Here is a 27,878-nt window from a genome sequence, read left to right as displayed (position 1 = left end):
TAAAAGTGCAACCTAGCCATCAGGAAAAGAGAGGGAGATGTCCTGGGAACACTGTTAGTCTATGTTTGAGTAGTCAAAAGCATGACTTCACTCTCAGGTCAACAGAAAGGGTAACAGTGAGTTTATTAGTCCCATTAAACATTCTGAAATTCAGTCCTAATATATACCTGGAATTCTTGAAAGTACTGTTACTTGTGCAGCTGCCAGTTTTAATATTTATAGAAGAAAAAAACCCTACAATTTGCTATTTGAAAACAGTAAGAACAAACAGGAACAGGTCCCAGAGCTTGTTAGGGTTTTGAGGAAGATGAAAGAATAGTTTAGTTTGCTGAATCTGACAAAGTTAAGGCTACAAAGGGCTACCATTGTCCTTTTCAGAGTAAATCAGAAGGATAGATACCATGGTGAGGGAAGAATAGCTTGAAGAAGATGACATTGTTAACCAAGAGAAAATGGTTGTGCCTAGATAATGAATAAATACAGTTTGTCAGTTACAGAGACATTTCTAACTATGAAAGCAGTAAGCTATTGGAGAAGGCTTATAGCAAGAAATATAAATGCCTTAAGACAGCATTTGCTCATCTGATGAATGACGTGGTGTGACCACTCAGGTTACCAGATGGTTGAATTTAGTGACTGCAAAGATCCCTTTTCAGAAATGCTTTGTTTTGAAGTTTGCCCACAAAAAATGTCATGGTGAACTTTTGATTTTGGGGAAATTAGGTTTTCTGGCTGAGAATCACTACTCAATATCCACAAAATTCCAACCATGTCCATATTTATGAATCAGTGCACAGTATCATCTAATTACCTGCTGTAACAAGAGTCTGTGAACACAGCACATTTCATGGTCTGAGCACTGTATGGCAGCCCTAGCAAATAACTCAAAGTACACCAGTAAGTCCACAAAATCTGTCAGGAACACTTCTTCTCAGTAAGTTCACAAAATCTGTCAGGAACACTCCTTCTCAGGTTCTGTAGTTTAAAGATAAACATGTCATGCTGTAAAGCTTTAACTATCATTTAGACTCATTTTGTGTATGCATCTACTTTGTATTTACTGAGACAGAGACTCCATATCCTGTGTGTGCCTCTAGTTTGTGTTTCCTGAGATAGAGATTCTACATAATAAAAACCCCATATAAATAGAATTATGTAGTGATGGTAGACAACTTTTGTATGGAGAAATGTCTGAGATCCTTGCTTGCTGAGAGGTTAGAAAGATGTTATTCACCTGTCTCCTTGAGTCACTAAGCTATCCTGGTCACAGAGATATCATGGTCGAGTTACCATGCTTGGTGGGTTTTATCAGGCCAGGGAAGGGTGAGCCTCAGAATCAGGAGCTCTACCCTTTTCAAATATCAATTTAGGAGATTTTATCTAAATTTCTATATCTAAAAATAAATTTAAATGAAACTCTATCTAAAATAGAAGTATTTTATTCTAAGTATCTTGGTGTTTTCCAGCTGGTATGTGATCAAAATTATAGAAAAGCTTGAAAATATGACTCTCTGAACCACAAACTGAATCCCTTGTTTGAAAATCAGTAAGGTTCATAGATTCTAAAGCAAGGAGATGAAGTCACACAGAGCTTAAATTTGTGATACTGCTTGGAGTTTATGAGCTACTTTCCCCAGCTTGTACAATATGTATTTTAGTATATGTGGTAAGACAATTTGACTCATATGTGCTGGTATAAGAAAACATTGTTCTGTATCAAAATGCTGGCCACACTAACTGTTCCAGCAGCAGAGAACCATGTAGTCTGACTTTCAATCTAATGCAGTTGGGGCCAAAGAGTCATTTGAGAATTAGTTCAAATGAACTGAGCAATTTTGTGGCACTTTGAAAATAAAGTGAAGAAAACAAAGTATGATTTAGATCTCAAAAAGACAGCACATGCGACTCTTATGCTGCCCCATATTGCATTAGACATTGATCACAGTCCACTCCTTTTTATATGGCAATTCTAATTTTTGAAACATTTATTAGTAAAGTGAGTCTTCATAAATAGACAGTATTCCTCTTCGGTGATGTTTAGATTTTCCATTAAAAGCAATTAGTTCACTGCAAATAGGTAAACAAGTACCCTCAAGTGACTACCTAACAAAACTGAAACTACTCTAAAGTATTGCATTAGAAAAAAAATTCTGGTACAGAAGGTACATTTGCAGCTAGAAATGAAAGTGGATGGGGTTGGATTAGATGTACTAAAAATAGAAAGCTTCAAGGATCACTTGATGAGTATTGATGCTTCTCCCACCCTGAACAATGTGGACCTACCTCTTTTAAATAAGCGTCTGTCCACACAGAACGAGCCGCCACATGACAGAATTGGTGGCTTCACACGTCACAAGAACCTACTGATATAAGCATCAGATAAGGATTCAAATAGTTGTATCTTTGTGTTTATATATGTGTTGCTTCAGAGAGAAATCACCTGCAAACTTCTTGAATGGTAAGCGTAATATAGTTTTGCTGTAGCTCAGATTCTATTGCTCACATTTTAGTTGGGCCTATTTTTCTTTTGCTTTTAGGCAGATTTATGTGTCAAAAATGCGAGATAGAATATATGGAATTCATAACTAAATGTAAATTTGTCATAATTTCAGCTAACTGAAGAACTGTATGATCCATATCTTAGTGTATTTTAATAAAAAATACTTTTTCTGATCAGGAAAATGCAAGTAATATACAAATAATATGACATTTTTTCTTGTTCAGTATTTCTTTTTCTTGGTAAAACTATTTCGCAATCTTGTTTTTCTTTTGGCCATCAGATTGTTCATTTTCCCCAGTAGATCCATAAGAAAAAAATATTTGAAATATTGTACCCACCTTATTGTTAGATATTAACTCTAATTCTAAGAAAAGTTTGTAAAAATGAAATATTTAATTTTATTTGCTTAGACTAAAATAGGCTGTTATTACTGGGGGTCTGGTCATACTTTCATGTTTACCAAATATGAAATAGAAAATATATTTCAAATAAATGCCCATATTTATTCCATCTAATAAGCATACAGAACTTAATCTTGGTCAGTGAAACACACCTGAATGACTTTGATATGACTACCACCTTTCAGTTAGGACAGGAATGACCAAGACTTGCAGAAATCAAGTCAAGATTCAGCAAGTCTTAAAGACTGGCTAAAATATACAATGCTATACTTGAAGTAATTTCATTAAGATATTTTGTCCTTTATATTCCTTCCTGAATTATACTTGTTTAAACTTACTAATACGTAAAGAAACGATGTATTTCGATGTTTTACAAATTCAGGTATGTAAGCATGATTTTAATTCAATTATATATGTAAGCATTTTCAGGATAATGTTTTCTTCCATTTTCAAAGAACGTATATATATATATATAGTTTATTTGTGTTATATAACATATATTTTAACATTTCTATTTTTAACAAGTCTTTTTTTTCCTAACCTGATAGAAATATAGCTTAATATACCAAAAGTTCTGTTTCATTATTTCAGTGCAATTATATGGGCAATCCATTGAGGAGAAATAAAACTGATATAGACACCTTGCAAAATAAATTATTGATATTTGAGAGAACTGAAAACCTGAGATGTAATCTGACATAGATAATAGGAACTGCATTCTATTTAGAAAAATTGATATTTTGTTGCAGTTATACCAGTCTGTGATGATCCATAGAAAGCATATATTGAAGACTTCCAGTGTTGGCTGCTTCTGCAATACAGATTCAAATCTTTATTTCCACTTACTTATACAAGATGTTCAGGTTAACTGCTGGAAAGGTATGATTCACATCTCTCTTAGATATTAAAAATTATAGGAGTGCTTTCAGAAACTGCTTGTACCTAAGAGAGAGTGTTAAGTAAATCCTCTTAGTTCAAAAATAGTCAGGAGAAGCTAAGAGGAAGACAGACATTAGCTGGATAATGTGTACAAAAAGCAAATCATGTCAAGGAAAGAGAAGAAAGACAACTAAGCAGCCTTAAAATATAAACAGAGAAGCCAAGGGAGAGGAACAGGCAAGAGAGGACATAGGAGGAAGGACAGAGATACAGTCATAAAAATAAGTTTCAAATGTCAATGTGAAGGCAGCTGGAAATTATGTGCACCATTGTTTTCTTCTCCATGCTTGAGGTTGCCACCTTTCAATTCCTGTGCATGCAAACATCCATGAGATTTTCCGTCAGTGTTTCCCCAGAACAACCGTGAACTTGAAAAAGTTTGAGCACTCTGGTTTGGCGGTGAGATGCACGCTGCACTCTTTAAGGAAAATAGCATCAGTATGTCCTTCCTGAAAATGTTGACATGCATTTTTCTACACTTTTACCTGCTTTTATGATCCTACATTCTAGTTCTTTTCTCTCTTTTTATTTGGGTTCCCTGCCTGCTACTCATCCAAGTTAACACTTTTCTGTTTCATTTTGATTTCAAGCAATTTCTGCCACATATCTTCTTGGATATAATAGTTATTTTCTGCAAATATGAGTAAATATAGGTAGATTCACACTCACCTAGTAATTTGTAACATATTTCCATCACCATTCTAATCCCTTAACGATGAAAATTCTTACAAAGTATATCAGACATCCTACATAATAGGGAAACTCCAAGACAGTGAACTTAAAATGTACCTTTTGTTTTCATTAGGAAATAATGAATGCATGGAAACATTCAACAGAATGATAAATAAAGCCATTAATATGGTGGCAAGAAGGAATTATTTCTACTCATTTTGCCTTTCTGATACTGTATATGGTAAACTCAATTACATTCCTAAAGAGTGTTATGAATTACTAGGGCACATTCTGACAGGTTTTCCTTCATACAGTAATTTTTAAGGACTTCCATTTCTAAATTCCATTTATCAGTAGCAGGCCAAAATCAATTAGCACCAGTGAGACTACAGACTACATTTCTCAAAGAAAAAAAGTCATCAAAAGGCTCTTTCCAGGTTTTCAGACATGAAAAAGTAAGAGTTGTGTGATTAAGATACCTTTATAGAGGATGGATTTTTCTGGATAAGATGTCTGGAAGAAGGTTTCTAAGCGGGTGGACTAATGAATGGAAAGCACTGTTGCAATGAGGATACTGTTCTGTGACAGGCACAGCAGCAAATATATTGTGTGCGAAAAATCTGCAGATGCATGTTAGGACAGCAATGGTGATGTAAAATACACATCTGATGAGGAAAGACCAATTAGCACTTAGAAACAATGCTTTCTGAATGGATCATTGATCAGCAGGAAAGTGGCACCTGTATCTTCAACCTGATCTAGTTGATGTCCCTGCTCGTTGCACGGGGGTAGGACTAAATGATCTTTAGAGGTCTCTCCCAACCTAATTGTATTTCACTACTAAGTTTCTCCAGCTTTTTAGAGTGGTTACAACTGGAGGTGTAGCTTCAAAATATCCAGAATATCCATAATAAGCAGTGTAATGCATATATACCATGCTTCAGCCTGCTTTGACTTCATGGACCAGAAACTTTCTGAAGCCTGATAATTCAGCTTTTCCTAAATTCCATAGTTATGGGAAGCCCAAGATTGAGGTCCCTGCTTCATGGGTTTTTGCTGGGTTTGGTCAGTGGTATCTGAATGCAAAACCACAAAACCAGTCCTGGAGGCAAGAACATGAAGATAAGTTTTCCAGCGTGCTAGGAACCGGACTTCAGCACTTTGACTCTGATAGCCTCTGGCTGTCCATTGGCACAGCTCCAACAGGAGAAGGAGAGAGCATCACTACCAGAAAGCAACCTGCCATTTGGTGGCCATGATTGCTTTAATTAAGAAGTAGACAGAGTATGTTTGAGTCGCTTTAGTTTGAGAGAGGCATATGATGTCTGACATGTAAGAGGCCCTGCAATTGTTTGAAAGAAACAGCTTAGCCCCCAGCTTCACAGGATTACTGTCTGAAACGGGTACCTAAACCACCCCTCACCCCTTCACACTCCACTCTGAAGCACCCAGCTCCGACAGGGACAGGGTTTGCATTCACTTTTGCTACCATAAACCTAAACCTTTTCTAGATCCAGATTATGTACTTGAAAGTTTTTGTGTAGGAGTTGCCTTGAAGCCAACAGTTGCTGCAATTAATTGCTGGGATATACTAGAAATCTTGGGAAGTATTGTTACCAAGAATGGTCTCATTGACTGTCACCTCCCTTACTTATTGCAACTGATATTAATCATAAGATCAATTTATACTTACTTTCAAAACATAGTTTGTACTCTGTAGGCCTGTATTTCAATTTCTCCTTGTTCAAATCATTAAAAGCAGGACTCAAATCTGTAAGATATTATTTCACATCTTATTATCATTAGGAAAAAAAAAAGTCTCTGCAGTGTAGTGGAATAAATTATTATCTTCTAAATTCTCTTAAAAAAATAAGCATATAATAAACCTGTCAATAACTTACATCCTTCTGCTGAGCAGAGCAGCAAAATCTCAAGAAGAAAAAAATGCAATGAAAAATTCATTAGGCATAAGTGTAAAATGTGAGTTAAATTCACCTTGCTGGTTTAAAGACAGTAGGACTTTTCTCCATGGTAAGTACAAGCATGTTTCTGAAAACTTGTAGGAGACAATACATTCTTGCTTTTTTAGGCAGTAGATCAAATTAGTTTCTGGATGATTGTAATGAATATGTGACATAACATCATGAATTCATCTGGTTTACCAAATTAAGTGAAAAACACAAAATCCTAAATATCATTTTACATATCATAATTTGTATAACACTGTTGCCACATAAATAACTTGCAAAGCAAAAAGCCGTACGGCACATCCTTTTCATTACTGATATTTGCTTGAATTTATGGTTCCTAGGCCTGCAAAATTAACAAAATTGCATTACTGTATTACTAAGGCTACAGGACTGGAATGGTGTGTATTTACTATATATACAATTTAATTATTAAACAATCCTATTTTTAATGAAATGCTGGTCTATGATTACCTTTAGTGAATTTTGCTTGTACTAATGGATCCACTATTCTACCATTAGCAAGATTATGTTTGAAATAAAATGGTATAAATGTATTTTAATCCACTCTTGGGAAAAACATTTGTAAGAAAGGTTACTCTTTGTGAATTAGTTCCTTATGTGAAATAATTACATAGAAATAAAAGCTGTGGTCAGCCCACTTAAAATTCCATTTGATTCCTCCTGGGAATGGAAAACCTTTGTATTATTTTTCATCCTCTGGACATTCTTCTGAATATTTACTAGAAGACTGAAAACTAACAGTAATTTTAAAAGAATGAGGCAGTATTATCACATTCAAGAAAATAACTAAAACTACGGTTGTCTGAGGATCATGACTTTTATTTTTTCACAGCATTATTCTGATTGCAATTTAGGGGATTTTAACCAAAATAAAAAAAGGATGATAGATACGAACTTACTAATGCTTACCAATATTTCAGTGATACCTCTATATCTAGGTAGTTATTGCAGAAAATAGCATTAATTTTCTTTGTACAGTATCTAGACTTATTTGTTGACTTTAATTTCTGCTAAAGAAGACTATGGGCAACAGAAAAGCCAAGGGTAAACAGGGAATTCAAAGAAATCTCACCATGGGATGGTGAACAGTCTCACCACCTGGGGCTGCTCCTAAGGGAAGTAAGAGGAAAAGGGATTAGAAATATGGGGGCCTCTCTAGTGACACAATCCCAAATCCCATAATTAGAATCTCTGCAGGCAGTAATGGCCAGCTTTCTTGAGTATAGCTTTCTTGCTATAGCATAAATAACCCTGTTTCTTTTGGTCACAATTAATGATGACGTAACAATAAAAATGTACCTTAATGTCCTGCTGTTGAACATATACAATACCTATGGCTATGGCAGAATATGGGCTGAAAAAACATTTTTGTTCAATTTTTTAGCATTGCCTGATAATTAATAGGATCAAAGCTCTACACCACAAGCACTTAAAACCACACAGTTAGTCTTAGGAGTATTTAGTCTTATGATTTTAAGACTACTTAGTTAAGGTTATGTTACTTAAGCAACTTACTATAAAGTGTTCTGGAGTTACAGGCTCTAGGATCAAAACAACTTTCAGAATGACCAAAAATGCAGATGATTGTGGGAGATCCCACAAGATTTGGTGATACAGTGACAAACCCAGATTGAATTAAGTGTTGATAAATGCTAGGTGGATACACAGAAGAAACAACCCTAACTACCCTCATATGAGTACAGCACATGAGTGCTATTTATTTATACTATCACCACTCAGAAAGGGGATTGTGGTGGAGCAGCATAAAATCCCCAGGAAACTCAGGTCAGTGGCATTCAAAATAAGCAAATACCTTTGTGAACCTTTAGGAGAGGAATGAAATAAAAAAGGAACAAACAATTAGTACTATTGCTTGAAGGTATCTTGACTTCAGCATGCAGGTCTTGTCATCCCATTTCAGAAGGAACACAGAAAATACAGAGAGTAGCAGGATGAGAATTTTTAAAGATACAAAATGGCATCTCTAAGAAGGAAAACCAGATGAACAAAGCCCCATCAGTGAGCAAAGAGCTGGAAGAACTTTGTAAAATTATGAGCACTAACAAGGACTAAAAAAAAGGGAACAACTCTCCATTTCTCAAAATGAAAATGCTAGGGATCCCTAAGTGAATCTAGTGGTAAAAGAAAGCATTTTTCACACACACACACACACACAAAACAAAACAAAAAACAAAAACACATAATGAAATGATGACACTTAGTGCCACAGGATTCAGAAAGAGCTTAAAAGAAGTAATGGAGAATTGCCAGCTGATGGCTATTAAACAGGCTGGACTGGATGTGACACCTGGTTCTGGCAGTCCTTAAGCCACTGGTTGCCATAAACCATGAACAGCCGGGGAAATATTCATCCTGTGTGCTTCCTACTGCACTTCCTAAGCGTCTGCCCAGCCACTACCTGACCTTTGGTAGGGCTGCTCTTATCACATTAAATAAATTGGTAGTTCTCAGGGTTACAAATGTTTCCGTTGAAGACTCAGCAAGGATGACTCGGTTGACGTCTCTTAGGGTAATTAACCCTTTGAAACACTTTTTGCTGCTTCTTTCTACACCCTTCCTATACAATCCCGACGCTGCTCCAAATTTGCCAGTAAAATAAATTCTACTAGACAATTTTATGACCGCAAAGTAAATGCTGAGGAGTTAACCGCAGGAAACTCAAGTAACTGTGGTAAAGTTGCAAGGCCGGTGCCGCAGCCCTGCCTGCCGCCCCGCGGTGCCCAGCCCGGACGGGACAGCTGTGCTCCGCGCACTCTGATTTCGCTGCTCCCGGTTTGTACCGCATTTATTTATTTCCAGTTTTGCACAACATGCTTCTTGCATGTGCAGATGCGCTCATCTCCAGAGATCTCTGGCACTGCCAGATGCCCAACCGGGGGATGAAAAAAAAAAGCACCACCCAAAACGCAGCGGAGATCTCATCGCCCCCTCCCGCAACTGACGCCGTCGGCGGCGCCTCTGCCCGTCGCAGCTCCACAGCCGGGCACAGTCGCCGACCGACCAAGCGCCCGTCCAGCACGAGTTGAGGCGGTGTCCCCTGAGGGACGGGCGTTCCGCGCCCCCGGGACCTGCCTTTCGGCAGGGGGAGCCGCCCGGCGGGGAGCGGCTCGCCTTCCCGGGAGCGCCCCCGCTCGCTTTCCCCGCCTCCCGCCACCGCCGCTCCGGCGGGCTGGCTTCGCGGCCCCGGCGCCGGTCGTCACTCGGTCTCTTGCCTCGCAGGTCTCCGGAGCGGGCGGGGAAGGCGCTGCTCGGAGCCGGGCGGGCGGGCGCCATGAAGCGTTCTCTGCTGCGGCTCTGCCAGTCGCGGGAGAAGGCGGCCGGCTCCAGCTCCTACCAGGGCGTCGTCTGCGAGGCGGATGCCGCCTCCGTCGCCTCGCAGGATGTCTTCAAGGTGCGTGCGGAGGGGAGCGGAGGAAGTGGGGGTGCCGAGGGCTGGGTGGCAGGTGTGGGTGTGAGGGCACAGCCTCGGGACAGCCGAGCCTGCCAGAGGCACCTAGTGGTGCCCGAGACTGGGGCTCATGTGAGCGCGTTGGGGCAAGGAGGGGTGAAGATGGAGGGGGAAGTGGGAGAGAGTGTGCGGGGACTCTGGAGGCAGCTGTGCAAGCTTGGCGTCCCAGAGACCTTTTCTTCCCAGAGGCCACTTTCTCCTCACTCATCTGTGGGTCTGTGAGGGGTGGGGGACAGGCTGGAAGCTGCACTGGCCGTGGGACATGAAGGCACAGGACACTATGACATTGTATGGCCAAGTCTGGACCAGGGCTAGTGGGAACGCGAAAGGGGAGCAGCCAAAAGGGGAGTGTAGGGGTGGGTGGTGGGTGGCAGGTGGCTGCCGTGGGGCTCCCCAGGAGTCCCCCTCTTAGAGGGAGGTCCAGAGGTCATGGTGGCAATGAATATACCGTCCAGCAAAAATGTCACAAGAGGAAGGTTTAGAAGCAGTGGAGCTGTTATGAAGGGAAAGGGAACCAGCGGCAAAATAGCTGCCATGAAGGATGTAACATCTTCCCTTTTCCACAGAGAATAGGACAAGTGATATATTCGTATTGCAGTTAGGAAGACCTAGACCAAATGCTAGGGAAGTCTTTTTTAAGAATAAGAATTAGGCAAAGGAGGAAGTTGCTTACAGGAGAGATGACTTGGGTAACTTCAGAGGTTTTTAAGAGCGGGCAAAACAAACTTGACAGAGGATGTGGATGGGTTTTTAAAGACCTCTTGAGGTCATTTCCAGCCTTGTTTTCTGTGTGCTAGCTGTAGTCCCGAGCAACACCTCTTAAGTATGACCCGGCTTGTCACTCTGGTGTGTGATCTGCCACTACAGAGCTCTTCAGGAGAAGTGCAAAGGAGCTGCTGTTTAAAATAGCTTGCTTTGCTGTTTTGAACAACCAAAAACTTATTTCTTCCTTTCCTACTTTTGTTAATGAAAGATTGCAACATTGGATGATTTTTTTTTTTTAGCAGAAAGTATCGTGCCACATTTTAGACACATTTTGGCTTGCATTGACAAAAAATTCCAATGTAAAGAGTGGTGAAACGTGGTTTAAATAAATACAAAGATTTGAAATTCATTTCAATTAAAATTAAATTAGAATACAAGAAGGAATAGAAGATACTGGTCTCTGTAATATGGTTTTCCTAAATAGCTTTTTGATGTGTATAAAACATATAGATATCTAGGTATGTGATTGACCTCTTATCTTTATGACAGTTGAGTAATCTTAAATACCCTTTCCACAATACCACCAGTTTTCTATTAGCTTTTTCTAATTGCACTTTTGAAGCAGATGCTACCGCTGTATTTGGCCCCAGTCTTCTAAACCTTTAAACACATTTGTAACATTATTGAGATGAATAACCTCAGTGAGGTCAATGGGACTATTAAGTTGAAGGAAATTAAACATGTGCTTATGTGTATGAATGAGCTGCCTGGTAATGACAGCAAAAATTGTTGAGTCTTTGTGGCTCAGGAGATCCTGGAGAGCAAAGTTTTCCTTTTCTTTTGCAGCTGAGGAGGGAACAGTGTTTTTAAGGTATTTACCTTTTTTTTTTTTACGTTTTGCTTCCTTACACGTTTTTGGGATGGTTTGCACTACTTTTAATGTGGATTTCCCTTCCCCCCGCCCCCCTTTTATTTTTCCTCCCAATTTTGTTTTTGAAACACTCTAACAAAAATATTTGGAGAACATCGTAAAGTAAGAACCAGCAGGGTTTTTATAGTCCGCTTTGGTTGCAAAGTGCTGTACCAGGGAGGTGTCTGTGGGCTGAGATGTTGGAGGGGGTTCTATACTACGCTGTGAAGATGCTGGGTTGTTTCAGACTGAGTAGCTCATGGGATGTGCTTAGGATACTCTTGAAATGAAGAAATTTATTGATTGCTCTGACGCAAAGAACATCACAGGAACCCAACAGCTGAATGTGAAAGCCCGGGACATAATATCAGTCTCTACAGAAAGGTCTAGAAAAGGAATTTATCAAGATTATTAACTTTTCCTCTTTGTTGAGTTTATTTGACGTGGCCACAGCTGGAAAGAGTATAACACAGTAAGTCATGAATTTGCTTGTTTGAAATTTTCTGTGGTTGAAGGAGGATTTTGAGCTCATAAGATATATTCAAGTTAACTTCCATTTTTGTTAATTTTGCATTGTTTCTCATCTGGGTCTGATTTTGTAATCAATCAAATCAATCAGAGTTTTGCTGTTGACTCAATATGATCAGGATTTATGTATTTCTCTCTGAAACTAAACAGCTGGGAGAGAAGTATTGAGTGGTAACATGCCCATAGTAACACGTTATAGCACTGCTAACATCTTGCCTATTAATGAGAATATTAGAATATTTGTGTCCAAAAATAGGTGATTTCAGATGGAAGTGCCTGTAGGCTACGGAGCTTCATTAAGAAGAATCGTTCTGGACTTACCAAAGTGGATGAATTAAATGCCACCCCACTGCATCACGCTGCAGAAGGAGGTCAAATAGAATTAATGCAGTTGATCATGGACGATTCTTCCTCCGAAGGTAACACACATTTTATGAACCATTGTACTTAACAGAATAAAAAAGTTCACTAATCAGTGTTTGTTATCCACTTGAAGCAGAACTGGTACGTGTTGTCTACATCTATAGATTTAAATATAGTTCAAACTGCCATAGTTTGCAGTGTGTTGTGTGTGATTTGGATCACCCTTGTTATGTTAGGACTGTTTTCTCTCTAATGCAGTGAGTCTGTATATCTTATTTAGTTTGGGACTCAGATTTATGGTCTTCAGATATGAAAAAGAAAACTGCAGTGAAGTACAGGAGGCCCGAATTTTTGTTTTCCTTACGTACTTTATGTGTCTTTTGTTAACACTTGGATTACTGTAAATGTAGAAGAGAAGTAATCTGTTTCCTTATACTTGTCATTCAAGTTGTCATCATGTTTACTTTGTAGTAAGGAAGAATAAACATTTGATGAAATAGGCCATCTAAAGCAATTTAGGGAAGATATGTAGGAGAACACAGGACCTCAAATGATGGAACTACACTCTGTAAAAGGTGTTGTTCAGTAGTTTTTAATAAACATTGTGAACTACATAAAACTCCACTGATAGATGTGGGCTACTGAGCAAATTTGTGAAGGCCCTGAAAAGCACATTTTTTACACCTCTAATGATGGCTAATCTAATTTTAGGTTATTCTGGCTGAAATATATTGTTTTTCTTTTCAGTGTATAATTTTTATCTTTATTTTTCAGAATATTTGTTGAAGTTCATTTGCCGGTTTGAAGATCAGAATATATGTGTAGAACAGACCAGTGTTATAACTAGCATGAGCTGGCTTGCTTCTGTGTTCTTAAGTGAATCAGAATAGATATGATCTTTAATCTTCTTTCAATTTGCAAGCACTTATTATCTCTTATTTTAGTTATTCACACAGTTGCTCTGTGCAGTCTCTAAAGCAATAGCTGCAGTCAAATAAGATAGGAAAGTGAGGAGACAAGAGGGAAATCAAGTAATCGTTGGCCGAACAAAAAAATGTATAATAATAGGCAAAAAATAGACAGATGTTTCACACCTCACACCTCTCTAACAAATACTGTGGATTCAGCAAAATATTTAATTAATTTAGCACAATGCACTGTGTCACATACACTCTTTCGCTTTTTGTCTTCTAAGAAATGTAGTAGCACAGACATAAACCTCCCTTGAAGAAACTTTTTTTCAGTGAGATCAGAATATTTGATGGTTTTGCTTTGGTATTGTTTTGTTTTCTCTCATTTGACCTAGTATTAAATGTGATGGATTCTTCTGGAAATACCCCACTGCACTGGGCCACAAAGAAAAACCAGGTGGAAAGTGTTAGTTTGCTGCTCAGCAGAGGAGCCAATCCAAACATTCTCAATGCCAATATGATGGCACCTTTGCATATGGCCGTGCAGTCCCTGCATAATGAAATTGTTAAGGTAAGTCTAAAGTCCATATAAATATACAGAATTGATAAGTAGCTCAACAGCAGCTGCCTGCAGAACATGACCTTGTTTATATACGCTTCATCTCCTCGCATGCTTTATTTAGTGACCCTGATGTGTAACACATGAGGCTTATAGAAATGTCTGTGTCCTCTTACCACAGCAAGTAAAAAGTAACTTACTAATTTTTCTGATAGCACAAATACTGGTATTTGTGCGGTGAGAGTAGTCGTTGTGTTTTGTGAAAAATTCTTTTAAATTCTCCAAACACAAGGAATTTTCTTTAAAAAAGGTTCTTTTAAAGACTAAATTGCATGTAGACATGTGTTATTTCAAATGTTTTTGCTCTGATTTTTTGTTTTTTACAACTGTATAGGAAGTCATAGAAGTATAAAAATTTTCTTAAAACTAATGTATTACCTTTTTTTTATGAAAACCAGATTAAAATTAATCAGAAAACACAGTTCTTAAAAATAACACTGTAATAATAATTTGAATAATAGCAGAACTACACCTGCAATTAAAAATCACAGAAATATGTTGTGAAGAAATTACTAAGGTGAGTGATTTGAACCTCGTAAAATAGCAACAGCATTGAGATTTTAAGCAGCATATTTTTTCATAATTTTCATAATTTCATAATTTTCAAAATTGTCCAGTGCAATGAGAATGTTTTCACTCCATATGCAGCATTTGAATAGAGTTTTAGAATTTGTTAAGTTTTTGAATTTACCAGGTGAATACAACCTTAGCACCACATCACTTGTTTTTCCCTTAAATTTGTCTCCTTTTCTCGTTCATCCAAACAAAAGAAGGAGAAAAACCTATTCCTGTACTCAAGACTTAAAATCCTTTAGAGATTTTCAGTGCTTAAATATTTCACTGTCCTCAGATCTTTTACAAAATCTCTATTTATTATAAATTAAGAACAATAAAATGTGAAATACAATTATACTTTTAAAATGGGCTTTGTGTCATGTTCTGGGTGTGGGTTATTTTACAGCTCTGCTCTGCTCTGCTCTTGGCTAAATATGTGCTCTCATTTTTCCCCACTCTTTTGTGTATTCAAACTAATTCTCCTTTGGTTTCTATTGTCAAATTGCTTGAGAGTGATTAAAGTGTGCCAGTTCTTCCATTACAGAAAAATTCATTGGAATTACTGAAAGATAATTAAATAAATATGTTGATAGATGAATGAATATGAGGTGCAGTATCATAATTTTCATTTACAGATCCTTTGCTTGTCTAAAAGTGCTGGAAGCAGTCACAGAGGTACTTGGTGACACTGGTAGCCTGGTGTGAGCTGTTAACATTGGTATTGAAGCAGGATTTCAGGGCTGGAAGGGTCCTTGTTCTCACCAAGTCCCATTTCCCTTGATCTTATATAACTGTCTTAAGAGATGCCTAATTGAGTAGCACCTACAACATTGCAACTTTCCAGGGAATATAAAATATTACAAGACATTGTAACAAACTTCAGTTGAAAATCACCATCTGCAATTTGCCACGGAAAAGATTTTCTCCCAGTATTGGGGAAACTGTTAAATAAAACTTCAAGATATTCTGCAGCTATGTGCAGTGTTTATCCCAGTTACACAGCTGTTTACTGTAGAGAATTTTACTTTTCTTTGTCTGTTCTCACCTGCATTTTTCACCTGCCTATTTTTACATTCTCCTTCATTTTGTCCTTCCTCTGCATTGTGGGCTGTTGACATGCAAAAAGAATAAGTCGCAAGAGTGCTATGAGTGATAAACAAAAGTAGTCAAATAGTTCTGTGTTGTTACTGTTGTATTTGACATATGGTTGACTGACTGTTTTCTTATACATTTAGATTTTAGTCCAGCATAGCAGTACAGATGTTAATTTGGAAGGTGAAGCAGGGAACACACCTCTAATTGTAGCATGTTACAAGGATAATCCTGAAGCACTGACACTCCTGGTAGGTGTAATTATTTGTCATATTTTGATGTGATTCTGTTTATCTTGATGCAGTGTTATCCCGTTCCTGTGTTCTGTCTTTGTTCAATGAAGGAAGGTTAATCATGGACCTAATATTCAAGTTACTAATATTCAAGTTTGCTAACAAACTTTAATGTTTTAAGAGCATATATAAATATATCTGAGTGGCAAACAGAGAAAACTTAAACTGGTTTTGAATGTCATCAGAACACAAAATGAAGCACATGTATGTATCGATGTATGCATATAACATGCAAAAGAGGTTTATGTATAAACTTCACAATGCATATACAACATAAAAAAAGAGGAGACAGCCACCCAGGAGACTGTACCTGTAAGAGTATGATCATTAATCAGAATTTTCTGTATGTCATTAAGCTATTTCCAGACATTATTTTTCAGATTGAAAATGGAGGGAAAATATGTAAACCAAACAAAACCGGAAGTATGCCTATCCATGCAGCTGCATTTTCAGGTGCAAAAACATGTATGGAAATTCTTTTAAAAAAAGGTAAATACATTGTTCCCAAGCCATCAGTAAGATTTATTATTTATAGTAGTGTTACCAGTTTTCTGCTTCAATTCTCAAAGAACCATGCAAACAAGCACTTATAACTGTGATTGAACCTACAAGAAGCTAATGCAATTATTCCTATGGGCAATTCATGCTAGTAACTTTTGTAGGATTGCAGCAGCAGCTTAACTGCTTTTGTAAATGTGTGCCCATCCATTGTTTAGCGATCGATGTGAAAGGTTCATATTTTGAGCGGGAGGATATTATTCCACAGTTAATATACTTGTCTTGAAAGCCTTGATAGCTTCTGGTATCTTTCTTGCTTGAAAAATATCCACTTATTTTCATTTCCCAGGTGAAGAATTGGGTCACTCTGCTAAAACCCACATCAATTTTACCAATAACGGAAAGTGCAGTCCACTTCATTTGGCAGTTCAAAGTGGGGACCTTGAAATGATTAAAATGTGCATTGAATTTGGAGCCCAAATTGATCTAAAACAGGTAAAACTTTAATTGGGGTGTAATATAATTTTGATGAAACTGAGATAACTCTGAATCTCTAAGTGGTATGAAAAAAGGTGAGCAGATAGTAATTGCTCATTGTCTCTTCCAATGCAAAACCTAGGGAGCAGCAAATGAAAACAAGTCTCTCATTCACATCAGGCAAAATGGCAGGTTTCTTTACGGAAGTCGTGTAGGATGTTGTGGCAATGAAACTTTTGCATGGATTCAAAATGCTTTTGGGCAGATCCATAGAAGAAAAATCAGTCCTCAGCTACTGAATACAGTGGCATTCCCTCCATCTCAGAAAGTCCTTGAGTCATAAACGGGTGGAGTGTTGGGGAACACTCTGGAGAACGGTACAGCCTTCTTCACTAAGTCTTTTCTATACACCTGCCATGTCTTTTCTCAGAAATGAGATCTTCTGTGTGACCCTTTCTCATCCTTATTTATCCTCAGCCTTGCTCTGGCTTTTACAGTGTCTTCTTTGTAAACAAGCACAAATTTGTGATGCTGCTGCTGCTACCATGGTACTTTTGGTGCAATGGTCTGTGTCCAGCTTCATGATGAATAAACATTTCAGAAGATACCTATCACTAACTGAATTGTTTGCAAGGCTCAGATCAACTCATGAGAGCAAAGATAAACATGGTTTAGCCTTCTTTTATTGGTTTGATCCTTTGAACACACAGCTTTTCAATGATATGATTTATATTGCCAATTTTTTTATGGGTAAGACAATTTTGAGAATGCTTAAGACATTGTAGAAAAGCTCATTCCAATGCAATGAAACGTTTCTGTTCTAAAAAGGAGAAAGTCAAAACCCTCAGACATGTATCAAATCTAGTTTGTCTCATCTAGCTAAATGAAATCCTGTTTTGGCTAATCTTTTTCTAATAATTTATTTATTGCTTAATAATTTTATGGCTGTCTAGCTTATAATAGTTTAATAACATACTAGACCAAGCTACTTTTAACCTGCAGATTTTTATTTTTTTTTTTATTAAGAACAACATCTGAGGGAGATTCCATTTAAGAAACTGAAAAACATTTTAAAATAATGCATTTTCTATATTATATGGGCATATTTGTTTGCTTATTCATTTGTACTGGTCTACCTACGGTTTTCTCTAGTTTTCCTTTGCTTCATCTTTTTTATGAAATGGTGCTCTGTGTGTCTGTTTATTAATTCAACTACATAATATTATTAAGAGTGTAATTATCTCATCTCTTAGGACTTGGCATAGAATAATGAGCTTTGTAGTAATCCTTTAAAACTGTCTGATTAGTCTTTTCTGGTCTTTAAGATCTCTTTGGAATTCCACTATTTTAGCTAAAGACTAAAGTTTCATTACTTGCATAGAATTTAGGCATTTAGGAGCTGCAAATCCTGGGCTAGATTGCTAGTATGTTTACTAGGTTGAAAGTTAAGTTGTTGAGGTTTAAAAATTTACATGTTTTATTTTCCCATTTACAGAATGAAAAATGCACAGCACTTCATTTTGCTGCCACTCAAGGAGCAACAGAGATTGTAAAGTTAATGATGTCATCCTATGCTGGCGATGAATCTATTATTGATGCTGTAGACGGGAATAAGGAAACTTTGCTTCACAGGTATGAGGCTGCTCTGCCAGACTTCACTATTAATTGTGAGCCATGATGTTCTCAGTTATTCTCAGCACCCAGTTATACTTTATATAGCATACTTTAGAACACCCTTCCTCATGGGCTGGAATTTCTCCATGGGATGGGGGATGGTTTTAGTACACTATGAAAGAGGCAATAATTTGGTCAGAGCGTTAAAGATTTTGGTGCTGATACAAAAATCAAAACAGTTGCAGTTACCTTGAAACCATATCAAGGAATTGTCACTAAGAGTTTATATAGAAAATTTACTCCAGTGAAGTAGTGGGTTAACAAGTTAATGGGATTATTAAGAACTGTTGTGTTGTGGAACAAATGCCCTCATTTGATGTGGTTATGTTCTCCAGAAAATGAATGAAAAGTAATATTTTTTTTTTCTCTAAAGGATTGTCTTATGCCTGATCAGCTGCAAGTAAATATTGGTTCACTTCCCTATGACGACAAAGTTGCAGATCAAATTTGTGTATGGAATAATCCTCTAGACCGGGGTGTCAAACTCATTTTCACGGGGGGCCACATCAGCCTCGTTGTTGCTTTCGAAGGGCCAAATGTAATAAATATATACAGTCCTAAAACTACATTCAATCCTTTGAAGGCAACACGAGGCTGATGTGGCCCCTGGTGAAAATGAGTTTGACATCCCTGGTCTAGGCTTCTAGTCTTTCACAGCACATTTGAAACTACAGCACTAGGCTGTGGAGAAGTTTCCTCAGTCTTCTGTAGCAGAAAGATGCTTCATTAAATGTGCTGACTACCAACTCTATGGAAGATAGTGTATTTTCCCATCTATGCTTTTTTTAGTAAGAAAGATATGTCTCACTGCATTTCAGTGTAATAATTTTACAGTGTTATTCTACAAGAAGTTTTACAATATGAAATAATCAGTGGAAAGTCAGAGGCAGTGGAGATGATTGTTCTTTGGACATTGTATGAAGTGGAAAGATTCAAAGGTAATTGAAGCAATTAAAAGGAGAGTGTGTTGTAAAGTTAAGATTGGTTTGGGTAAACTTGGAAATGCTACCACGGTAGAACAAGATTGAAGACAAAGCGATGCCAAATGCCAAAGAAACTTGTGCAGACACAACATACTACTGAATAGATAACTGGCTGTCATATCCATGAAAATGATTGTCCTTGGGAAAATCTTAGAAAAAGAATGGCACTCTTGCAACCTGTGTCTGTGAAACAGGAAAAAAAATACTATCAAGAATCATCAGAAAGGTAGAAAGTCACCCAGATTTATCAAAATATAAATAAACTGTATAGGAAAGTTAACTTGTTCAGAAGTGAAGGAGCAGTGAAGCATAGGGAGGACTTGATCCTTTCACAATCCTACTGTCATGTTTCCATCTAAATATTTTACAGAATGACTTAGTGTGTGTGAAGCATTTGATATTTATGGCTGGCTGGACGGGTCTACTACAGATAACGAATGTATCTCTACGTACTTGGAACCATGACATGACTTTTAAAATACATCTTTTGAGTAATCAGTTCTAACTATAGTACACCCTGGGTTCTTACCTCTTATAATGAATGCTAAGGGAACTGTTATCTGTGAGATATACAGCAGCCTTGGAACTGTCCTCCTGTTTTGTTAATTGAGTTAAAATATTGAAGAGAAGTCTGACTTCTGAAAACAGAGTGTCTGTATTAATTGTACTATACTTCCTGCTTTTACATTTTTTTCTATAATATATAATTCCCTGTCTTACTGTAAAATAAAAACTAAGATTTTTTCACATGTATAGACATCTTTAAAATATTTTTAGTAAATTAATGTCACCAGGATTTATATCAGTGTATCAAACATTTTCAGATTTTCTCAAGTAGACCTGTCTGCCACAGTAAGAATACATATAGTCATTTCCATTTTAAACCCACTCTAGAGTTATTACACAAAAAATATAGCAAGTTATTTTTGAAGATCAGAACAATAAAATGGATTTGAGGCTCTAATCTGCCTGAAACAAACTGAGTCTGGAGTTTATGGAATTTTATATTGACCTTGTGTGGTACAGCGGAAGATCTCACATATGAAATTACTTGTTTTGTTAAAAACAGTTGTAAAATACCTGTTGACTTACCAATGAGGTCTTTGTTTCCTGCAGTGAGTTTTCAATGTATTAATTGAACTGAACTTAGCTTAAAAACAAAACTCCATTACAAAAATGAAAACAATTTATTAAAATGAATTATGTAATAAAGGTATCTCTCTGTCTATTTTTAAATGTATTAATTTGAAAATACTAGAAAATGTTGCACATGGAGAAAAACACTAGCCTTTGGCTTGAAACTTCATTGTCCTTTCTAATGTTACTGAATTTTTCATTTTTTTTCTCCACAGGACAGCATTGTTTGATCACTATGAGCTGGCAGAATATTTGATTTCAATGGTAAATATTTAATCAAGCAACATGTTTATAGAGTTTATTGTTATATATTACTACAGGTCTGCATAGAAAAATTCATAAAGGAGAATGTATTCTCAAGTATAGGTTAATTAGATATATGTCTATATTTCATAATGCATAATTGACAGTTGCAGTACAGTGGTTGTTATGGCTCCATAACAGCATCCTGCAGTTACAGAAGATGAAAACTTGCATTTGTATTTCCATTTTACTTACTCAGAAAGGTTTTATAAACACCTTTTACCAGATATGACAAACTGGTTCAGTCATCCTCACTTTTAGGATATGAAATATGAAATAAAGGCTAAGCATGCATGAATTTAACCTTTATTTGAAGTATGTACATATGATTGTTCTGGGATCACATAGGCATACATTGAAGTCTGTGCATGATCTAGAAATGTTTTTTACTCTGTGTAATTTGGTTATGTTTCTTCACTGAATAATTACGAGGGAGAAAGAAAAGAAACGTAACAGGGGATGTTCTGGCTATGCTCCAAGTGTCCATTTATACCTATTAAACTAAGGGTAATACAACCGTTATATGCTCCATTCTGCAGAGGAAATTTTCAGAAGTCAGCAGACTTCTTTTCCATTTTATTTATGTTTATGTTTTTTGCTTAATTTCATGACAATTATATTCAGAAAAATTATCTTCCACATACAGTTTTACTTTTCTCAGAACCTCTATTATAGGGATTGGATTTAGTCAGAACTAGATGTTGTGCTTATTTTCAATTCAGATATAAAATGATGCAGTTTGACTGCTTAAACTTGTCTGACAAAACAACCTATCTACAGAAATTATTATCTGAGAAATACAGACACAAGTTTTACATCTGTAAGGATGAGGGAATATCTTTAACAAAGCATTTGCTAAGAATGAGCTTTTATTCCTCAAGTGTCATTTTGACTTTTTTGACCTCTTCTATAGAATCTATGCTGAGGGTTTGTTTGGCTTTCTAGATAAAGTGAATTACTTTTGGAGCTTTAGGACTGTTTTCATTCACCTTGTCTGGGAATAGATGAAAATATGCCAGCTGGGGCTAGTGGGGTGCAGCACGTGCAGCCTGTGCTGCCTGCTCTCCTGGACTCCTGGCAACATCACTAGAGATCACCTGTGCTGCATGAGGGCGAAAAAGAAAAGGTGAAGCAATGTTACTGCTCAAAAGGAACAGCAAATTCCAGTTCAGAATGGTTCTCTGGTTTAAATAAAGAACAAAATTTGCTTATTTTATTTATTAAACATCCACATTTCATGCACATTAACTTACAATTATCATTTCCTTTATCTTATTTTTGGTACTGTTAATGTCTGAAAATAAAAACGGTTGTAAACGCATGGAGTGTTACATCTAGGTCTTCTAGATAGAAAAGATAATATCTATGCTAAACAGAACCATCCAGGCACACTTTGCCTGCCATTTACATTTGACTTGCACCATCCTTTTTTAAGTTATAGGTCAATGTCCTACCTAAAAATCAGAGAATCAAATTCTACAGGTATTTCTTGCAGAACTTTTCATTATTTTGCACTTGGCCTCAACATAACATGCCAAAGAGCACATGCTCCTGTTCTGATGAGATGTACAGCTGTGGTTTGCTATGACTGAAGGCTAACTGAAGCCTTAAAAAAGAGAAAAGACAGAAACCTAGATCAATATTTTCAACTTCTTAACATTACAAAATTTTGTAGCTTTAAAGAAATGCTCCTTACAAATTGGTTTGCAAATGAAGCATTTTAAGCACAGTGAATTTAACAATAATGTCCAAGTGGCCATTGTCATATTTGACAGGTGTACAGTATCTGGTTTGTGTATGCAAATATTGTTGTTGTACTTGCAAGTTATGTATACAACTATAAAGAAGAATGCCATGAAAATCAGAAAGTTGTCATGATTTAGCAAGTATCTAAGCAATTTCTTTGCATCTTTCAGTGTTTATTTTTTTCTTGTGTACTGGAGAATTTACCATTGAGATATCTGGTGTTTCCTGAGTTTACTTACTTAATTTTATTGAAACGTGCTTAGTCAAAGTAAATAAGCAGTATTTTACATGTTTTCTTACTTCATTTTTCTGGACTTCCTTTTTCCCATTTTACTTCTTTTGTTTTCGCTGAAAGAAAATTGAAAGATTAAATTTATGTCAATACAAATTGATATTTACAATATTCACATCATATCTTATAATAATGCATGTTTAATTCATATATACTAATATATAAATGCAAAAGTAAAAGGAGTTCAGAAACTAAATTTACAATCTCTTAATTTATCTGCCTCATAAATGTGGTAAATATGTATAACAATGTAAAAGTTACTAATTGTGCTAAATAATGATGAATGCTGCTGACTTAATTTTGCTGAAGGCTGAGCAATGATGTTAGCTGGAAGGAAGGTGATTAAAGATTTATTAACTGGAAATTGCTGTTCCTGCATTCACTGAAACGAATGAACCACTTGGATAAAAAAGGTTTCTGTTTCTTTGAATATTTTTAATAAGAACATTTTGAAGAGATTCGTCTGGCCTTGTAGAAATGTAACTGGGGAAATGATCCTCATGTGTTATTCTCAAACATTTCATCAACATACACTGGAAGCTTCCTGTTCTCTGTGGTAATCATTGTACCTTTATTAAATGTTTCATGTTACTGCATTACAAGTTTTATTGTCCTGTAAAGTAAATATTGCTCATGATTATGACTAATTCTCTCTTGTATTAGGACTGGATCCAAAGATGATGGAAGTTAATAGAAAAACTCCCATTGATTTTTTTTTTTCAGTGATCTTTGGATATTACCTGAAATAAAATGGATTTTTTTTTGTGTACTTTTTTTCAACTCAGCCAATTTGACTAGCAACTCAATATCTAGAAAAATTATATCTCAAACATCATAAAATAAACGTACCTCTTATTGGTTAATTTAATTGTATCTTCATACTCCCTCATTGGTGGGATTTTTAGATAGATATGTTTATGCTCGTAGTGTTTTGCTGATACGATCACAGTGATGCTGTGAGCACAGTGAACACAATGATCTGGCAATATGCGACTTGTGCAAAAATAGACAAAACAGCTAAACTGGGCTTTTGCCAGAATATCACATTCCAGTCTTTGTGCTTCCCCTAAGGAGAAAGGTCATATCAAAAACTTTGAGTTTGGAGAATAAAAATGTGTATGCTGTTGATACAGCTCTTTTGGGTCCAAATTAACTTGTCTTATATAGATGATGAAGAAGAATAGAAAATGAAGATAGATCAAGCTATACAGATGGAACTATGCTAGTCTCTGGATGCATTACTTCTTGAACAGTATTCGCCTAGCATAGAGCAGGGGAGTAGCTGCATTTATACAGCCTTAAAATTATATTTAGCCCTTTAAAGGCAACTGTGAGGCTCACGTGGCCCCCTGGTGAAAATAAGTTTGACACCCCTGGCGTAGAGGTTTAGAAGGGTCTTGTTCTGCTAATTGTTTGATAGGTAGGACCATGTCGTTCAAAAGGTCTGCAATTTTTGTGGTTTTTTCCAGAGCTTCAATCCCAGCATTTTCAAGTTAGAATTAAATATTTTGAGCATTTAAACGCATAGAAAGGTACTCTAACAAAAGACCGTGAGTTGTGAGTTCAGTATACCTAGAAGTAGGCCACTATTATTTAGGTGTCTAAATTTACATATATATAGATGACTGGGCTGTGGCTGATAGTTAGAACTTATCTGGAGTTACCAGAATGCCTGTAATTCTGGTATGCTTATAAAGAGCAGCACCATTTTAAAATTCCATTTATTCATTATTCATTATAAACTTGAAATTCTTTATTGCAGGGGGCTAATATTGATAGTGTTGACATAGAAGGTCGATCCCCACTTCTGTTGGCCACTTCCTGTGCATCATGGAAAATTGTGAATTTACTGCTCTCAAAAGGTAAGAAAGAATATATGCTTATACTTCATTTCAGCAGGGTTCATAAATGTTAAACCTGTGACTAACTTTCCTCTCAGTTTCAATTCAGTACTGCTGCATACAGTCCAGGAACAGTTGACCTAAACAGCTGCACAGTGCTGGTATCCCCTGAGATAAAGGACTAATTATGGTGATGGTTTCACCCTTTTTAATACAGAGTGAAGAGGCTGTAGGGAAACGTGTGTGCCATGTGCCAGGCTTCTCAAGGTAGAGGTGGCACTGGCAGTCCATCCCTGCATTCCTCAGCAGTTCACAAAATGATGTGGAATAACTACACCACTTACAGAGAGTCATCTTTTATACCAGCCGTCTTTAAGTATTAAAGCCCATATGTCAAGTGTCAGCTGTGATTTTATGTAAACACAGTCACCTTGAAAATGAGCAATATCTTTCAATTGCAGCACTTTCGGTGCAAGCTCATTATTGTTACTCTATTTCCTCTTGTTAATAGTAACGTAACTGATTTTGTTCATAAGAATTTTGTTAATTTGTTAATAAGTTTTGAAGCTGTTACAAGGTCGCAACATTAAAAGGTGAGAAGAGGTGACTACCTGCATCTTTAAATTATCTCCTGATTTGCGGGTATCTCTGAATGAAAAGGCCCCACATAAATGTTAATGCTGCAACGAAATATAAAATGCATACGCACTTGAGGTAACAATGAAATCTGAGTGTCAGTGGGGTTTTTTTGGTAAGTAAAATTATATGTTATAATGTTGAATTGATATAATATTTGTTATTTTATAGATTTATAAACATGTTTGTTCAACATTTGTTTCTTTGTCTTAAACACCACCAGTTAGTGCCAGGGGCCAGCAGTTTTGAAGTTGCTGGTATTTATTTCCATATTTATCTAGGAGCAAATGTATCATTAAAAGATCATCTGGGTCGGAATTTCTTGCATTTGACGGTATTGCAACCTGGAGGATTGCAGCATCTGAATGAGAAATTTCTGCAGGTACAGTAAGCATCAAATTGTGTCTTTCTGCTACCCTTACTAGAAAAAGTGAAGAAAAAAACAACTACCATTTTATTGTGGAATATTTGTAAAAGTTTGTGGTACTTGTTAAGTTGCCTGGTGTCACAGAAAATAATTTGAAGAGGTAAATATCTCTCATGAAAACATTTGAAAGCCAATAATACAGTTTTCTTATTGCCAGGCAAAGGAATAACAAAATCCCATAAATTATTTTGCTGTTGGGGGATTGAATAGCTCAAGAGGTAGGCAATAAAATATAGAACTTTTCACTTATATTTTCCCAGCTTGCATGCAGTAAGGCTATGGGATGCATTCATATTCCATCAAATTCTAGGATTTAAATGGCTTACAGCATATTCTACATGTGCTTTCTGTGGACTAGACTGTAATGAAGACTTGGATTTAGTTTTAAAAAGGATTTCAGACATGGATTTGTATTTGGCTATGCTGAGGTGAAGCATTCATACTGCTAGGGCCAGGCTCACCTGAAAGAGTTAAATTTGCTAGGCTCCAGAGCTCCAGAAGCAATTTTTTAAATGTGAATCAATTATAACTGATCTTACTACATCTGCTGAAATCTGTAAGCAACTTTGATTAGTGATGCAGAGTGGATTTAACTTCCCTTTTCAGCTGATGTAGAGAATCAGTTTTAAACCAGTGATAACTCTCAGTTGTCTGCATTGATTTTCTAGTCATTTGTCACACTAATAATTTAGACAAAAGAGTGAAGTAGACCAGGGGAGGAGATTTTTAGTTTCTCTAAAAAGGCTACACATAGGATATTGTTATACAAGGTATGGAGGAAAAACAGGGAAATGAAGATGAGAAAGAGAAACAGGGGAAATAAAACGGCACTGTAAACCAATGTACTGCTGGTTCTTGACAGCCAGAAGTTCTGCTACTGAATACAGACTATAGACCACCCTTCTGCTGACCCAAGCCTTCTGCTGATTGCAATGAGTGCTGTGGTTGAATGGCAGCAAAGAAGAATCTCCCGTAGTGTATTTGTACTGTGGATGGATTGCAGTTAAGGGTGCAGAGTGGCAAACTGCTGTGTTCTTCAAACCGTAGTTTATTGAAAAACGGTGAACCAGCAGACATTAAATGCTCATCGTTGCTAAATTTACTTTTCCTAAAGTTTGTTTATTATTTTTAGATACTGCTTCTAAGTATTAATGCTATTGTTACAAGCTATTAGAAGCTGTGGAACATTAATGATATAAATGTAATTCTGTGCTTTTGGGTTTTTTTTGGGGGGTAACAGATGGAACATATTAAAAATCTCGTAGTGGACGAAGATAATGAAGGATGCACTCCCTTGCATTATGCATGCAGACAGGGTGTGGCCCTCTCTGTAAATAATTTACTCAGCCTCAACGTTTCCATCTACTCTAAGAGCAGGGACAAGAAGTCACCACTGCACTTTGCTGCCAGGTTAGTATTGCAGTCTAGGCAATGAAATCAATGCCAATTTTCCATCTGTATTTCTTTGACATTCATTTATATATTTATCTTTCAAAGCTATGGGCGCATCCATACATGTCAACGACTTATAAGAGATATGAAAGACACAAGACTTTTGAATGAAGGTGATAAGAAGGGAATGACTCCCCTTCATTTGGCAGCCCAGAATGGTCATGAGAAGGTAGTTCAGTTTCTCCTGAAGAGAGGGGCCCTTTTTCTCTGGTAAGTATACAGATTTTCATTCATTAAAGCAAAAAAGAGCTACCACCCTGCATTTTATGTCCATCTGCTGGGAAGTTTATACAATATGAATGTGAATACAAAATATGAAAAAATATATGAATATATGCAAATATAAATATATAAGAGCATATTTGTAAAATATTTTTAAAACTAAGCTGATTGTGCCTTTTTTCTGCCTGACACATAGAATCATGGCTAGCTGTAAAGCAAGACTTCTGAAACTGGGGAAACTG

General features: G+C 36.7%; 1 protein-coding gene across 1 annotated transcript in view; it reads left to right on the top strand.

Moving 5' to 3' along the window:
* Positions 1-9,547: 9,547 nt before the first annotated feature.
* The window catches only part of TRPA1 (transient receptor potential cation channel subfamily A member 1), a 37,461-nt gene continuing 19,130 nt past the window's right edge, over positions 9,548-27,878 (top strand). The window contains exons 1-12 of the mRNA XM_065053798.1: positions 9,548-9,915; positions 12,372-12,534; positions 13,785-13,960; positions 15,799-15,906; positions 16,329-16,437; positions 16,796-16,941; positions 18,419-18,555; positions 20,933-20,981; positions 24,821-24,920; positions 25,817-25,917; positions 27,203-27,372; positions 27,460-27,624. Coding sequence (XP_064909870.1) covers positions 9,796-9,915; positions 12,372-12,534; positions 13,785-13,960; positions 15,799-15,906; positions 16,329-16,437; positions 16,796-16,941; positions 18,419-18,555; positions 20,933-20,981; positions 24,821-24,920; positions 25,817-25,917; positions 27,203-27,372; positions 27,460-27,624 — 1,544 coding nt within the window. The 5' untranslated portion in view covers positions 9,548-9,795. The remainder of the gene's footprint in view (positions 9,916-12,371; positions 12,535-13,784; positions 13,961-15,798; positions 15,907-16,328; positions 16,438-16,795; positions 16,942-18,418; positions 18,556-20,932; positions 20,982-24,820; positions 24,921-25,816; positions 25,918-27,202; positions 27,373-27,459; positions 27,625-27,878) is intronic.

The sequence above is a fragment of the Columba livia genome, chromosome 2 (genome assembly GCF_036013475.1).
Source record: "Columba livia isolate bColLiv1 breed racing homer chromosome 2, bColLiv1.pat.W.v2, whole genome shotgun sequence".
NCBI classification, from domain to species: domain Eukaryota; kingdom Metazoa; phylum Chordata; class Aves; order Columbiformes; family Columbidae; genus Columba; species Columba livia.
The sequence above is the reverse complement of the archived record's forward strand: the minus strand, read 5'-3'. Positions and strand labels throughout refer to the sequence as shown.